This window comes from Halyomorpha halys, unplaced genomic scaffold (genome assembly GCF_000696795.3).
Source record: "Halyomorpha halys isolate HHAL.00 unplaced genomic scaffold, Hhal_1.1 Scaffold1407.1, whole genome shotgun sequence".
Taxonomy (NCBI): Eukaryota; Metazoa; Arthropoda; class Insecta; order Hemiptera; family Pentatomidae; genus Halyomorpha; species Halyomorpha halys.
In genome coordinates this window covers 149,781-152,463 of record NW_027109187.1, presented here as the reverse complement: position 1 = coordinate 152,463, position 2,683 = coordinate 149,781, and the positions used below count along the sequence as shown (strand labels likewise).

Sequence of the window (2,683 nt, the reverse complement as noted above, 5' to 3'; positions counted from 1 at the left end):
AATGCAGCAATATTATCAATAAATATATGTTTTTTTTAATCTGATTAAAATTACTATACTATACTTAACACCCTAATTCTAAAATTCTAACATTAACTAACAAACAATGACAAGTAATGCAGCAATATTATCAATAAATATATGTTTTTTTAATCTGATTAAAATAACTATACAATTCTAAAATTCTAACATTAACTAACAAACAATGATTGTATAACATAGATATAAGTCCCTAGTTAATTGAAGGCACTTTATGAATTAATAGTCATTTAGGTTACTAAAATATTGAAATCAACAACCGTACTAGGTAACTACTTGTGTTTGGACTTTTTTATAACTGAAGTAACTATTAAAGAACAAAATATTAAAACATCTCAATGTAACTGATGACAAAATTAAGTATTATTTTCAAAATACACAGAAAGTTAGATAAAATTATTTATTTGATATTATAAAAAAGAGGAATATTAACTAGAGGATGATTTTGCATTTTTGCTTGAACTTTCACCCCAAGAACACTCCTTATTAACCTTCCATACACCTGTGGAATCACAATATTCTTCTTTTTTCCATATAGGTACAGATGACTTTAAGGTATCAATAGCATAAGACACAGCTTCAAGGCTTTCTTTACGGTGAGGAGATGAGATAGCAATTAGCACACTTGCTTCTAATATTTTCACTTCACCCATTCTGTAAAATAAAATAGGTATTATATTTACATGAATATGAAGTACATATCATTGCTTTGCTTTAATAGTGGCACATCTGGCAAAAAATTTTTTTTTAGTTTTGTGTTTGAGGTATTCCATAGATTTTATCATAAACTGAAATTAATTTGTAACAACCCTAATAACTTAAGGAAATTCTGACCTTAGTAATGAAAGTACACAGTACTATCTTTGGGATATTTCCAGTTCTAAATAAAATAAAATCTTCTTTTTTTGTTACAATTGCCACTATTCAAGAAAAGCAGCGGTATATGTTAGAGAAATTTAATTATTAATAAAAAGTATGCTGACATAATAGTATTAAGATTCAAAAGCTTATTAATTACAAATATTTTTGTAATAGATTAACTACTGCATTTCAAAGAGCAATAAACTGTTAAGAAAAGTGAAGTATTTTGCTTCAGAAAAAAAAAAAAAATTATTTTAATATATAGGAAGATGGTCAGGGTAGCGGTCAAAGGAGAAACAAAAATAGTTTACAACTATTTATTTTCCGATGTTTCGCCCCACTTTGCAGGGCTTCATCAGGGCTAAAAAGATACAAAATGATACAATGATAAGAATAAAAATACAATGATAAGAATAAAAATAAGTAAAAATGGCAAGAGTAAACATTTTTAATATAAAAATACGTAAAATATACAGTTAAAAAAGTACAGGAGATGTACATAAAACAAAAACAATACGGGGAAGAAAAAAAAAAAATCATCCTCTTCCAAACTTTCAGAACATGCCCTTATACTTAATCATGCTTTTGATTTTGACCATATCACTGTTTTAGCCACTCTTCCAAATTACCAAAAGAGACTCATCTCAGAATCCATTTATATACATCTTGAACCCCTTCCAGTTAGCCACAAAATCGATAAAAACTGTATCTCACATACATACAGCCATATATTAAACTTAATTAAGACTAAATAATTTTACACTCATTTTATTATCATTACCAAACATTTTTCTATTATACTTTTGTTTTTTTCACCTGTTTGTTATCTCTTTCCCACTTTTATTATCCATCGCTGCATTTACTTATATTTATTCATCTATGTTTTATTAACTTTCACATTTACTTTGTCTTGTTTTTGGTTAACTTGTATTTCACATGTTTCTATTAACTTATTTAACTTATCATTATCATCACCTATATTGTTAACATTCCATCACATTTTTTCACTTATTTCTATACTTTATTACTTATTTTTAATCTTTTTATGTACTTCTTTCTACATTTCACCTTGTACTTTTATATATATTTTTATTTTATTTTGTAAACTTTCACTTCCGATTTTTAAATTACCTTATATCACTTTGTTTTTCATGTTACTCCTGTTATATTTACTATTACTATTATCAGTGTAGATAAATGATTATTTTCATGATATATAAATACTACAATTGTTATCGTTGTTTAATTATTTTTCTTACTTATTTCTTTGTATTTTTTTTTTAATACTATTCTTTATATACTTTTACTTATTATTAGTTACTTCTTTTACAATCATTGTTATTATATGCTATATTGTATTATTTTTTTCAGTATAATCTCGTATTATTAGTAACGATATATGTCATTCTTATTTTACTTAGTTATTCCTAATTAAAAATGTTTATAGTTATTATTATTATCATATTTCTGTATCTTTCTGTTATCATTTTTCATTTTTCGTCATATCTTTATCACCACTTCCTGTATACGCGACGTATTTAAAATTGAAATAGAACCGTTAAACGGCTGGTGGGGGGAGCCAACTCCCCACTCCTCCACGCTTCCGCTTCATTGTTGCCTCCTGTTCACCCGTTTGCTTTGAACAGGTAGGTTGTCTTGACTTGTTCTTTGCTCATTTATTATCATTTTATATCTTTATTATTACTTATTTATTTATAATTATTTTTTCATGACGTTTATTTAATCTCTATTTTTTTTCCTTCCCCCGTATTGTTTTTGTTTT

The 2,683-nt window shown here is 26.1% G+C and overlaps 1 protein-coding gene across 3 annotated transcripts in view; it reads right to left on the bottom strand.

Moving 5' to 3' along the window:
* Nucleotides 1-380: 380 nt before the first annotated feature.
* Mocs2B (Molybdenum cofactor synthesis 2B) overlaps nt 381-2,683 on the bottom strand; it is a 17,988-nt gene continuing 15,685 nt past the window's right edge. For all 3 annotated transcript variants that reach the window (XM_014434669.3, XM_014434668.2, XM_014434670.3), the window contains one exon: nt 381-693. In XM_014434669.3, coding sequence (XP_014290155.1) covers nt 468-693 — 226 coding nt within the window. In that variant the 3' untranslated portion in view covers nt 381-467. The remainder of the gene's footprint in view (nt 694-2,683) is intronic.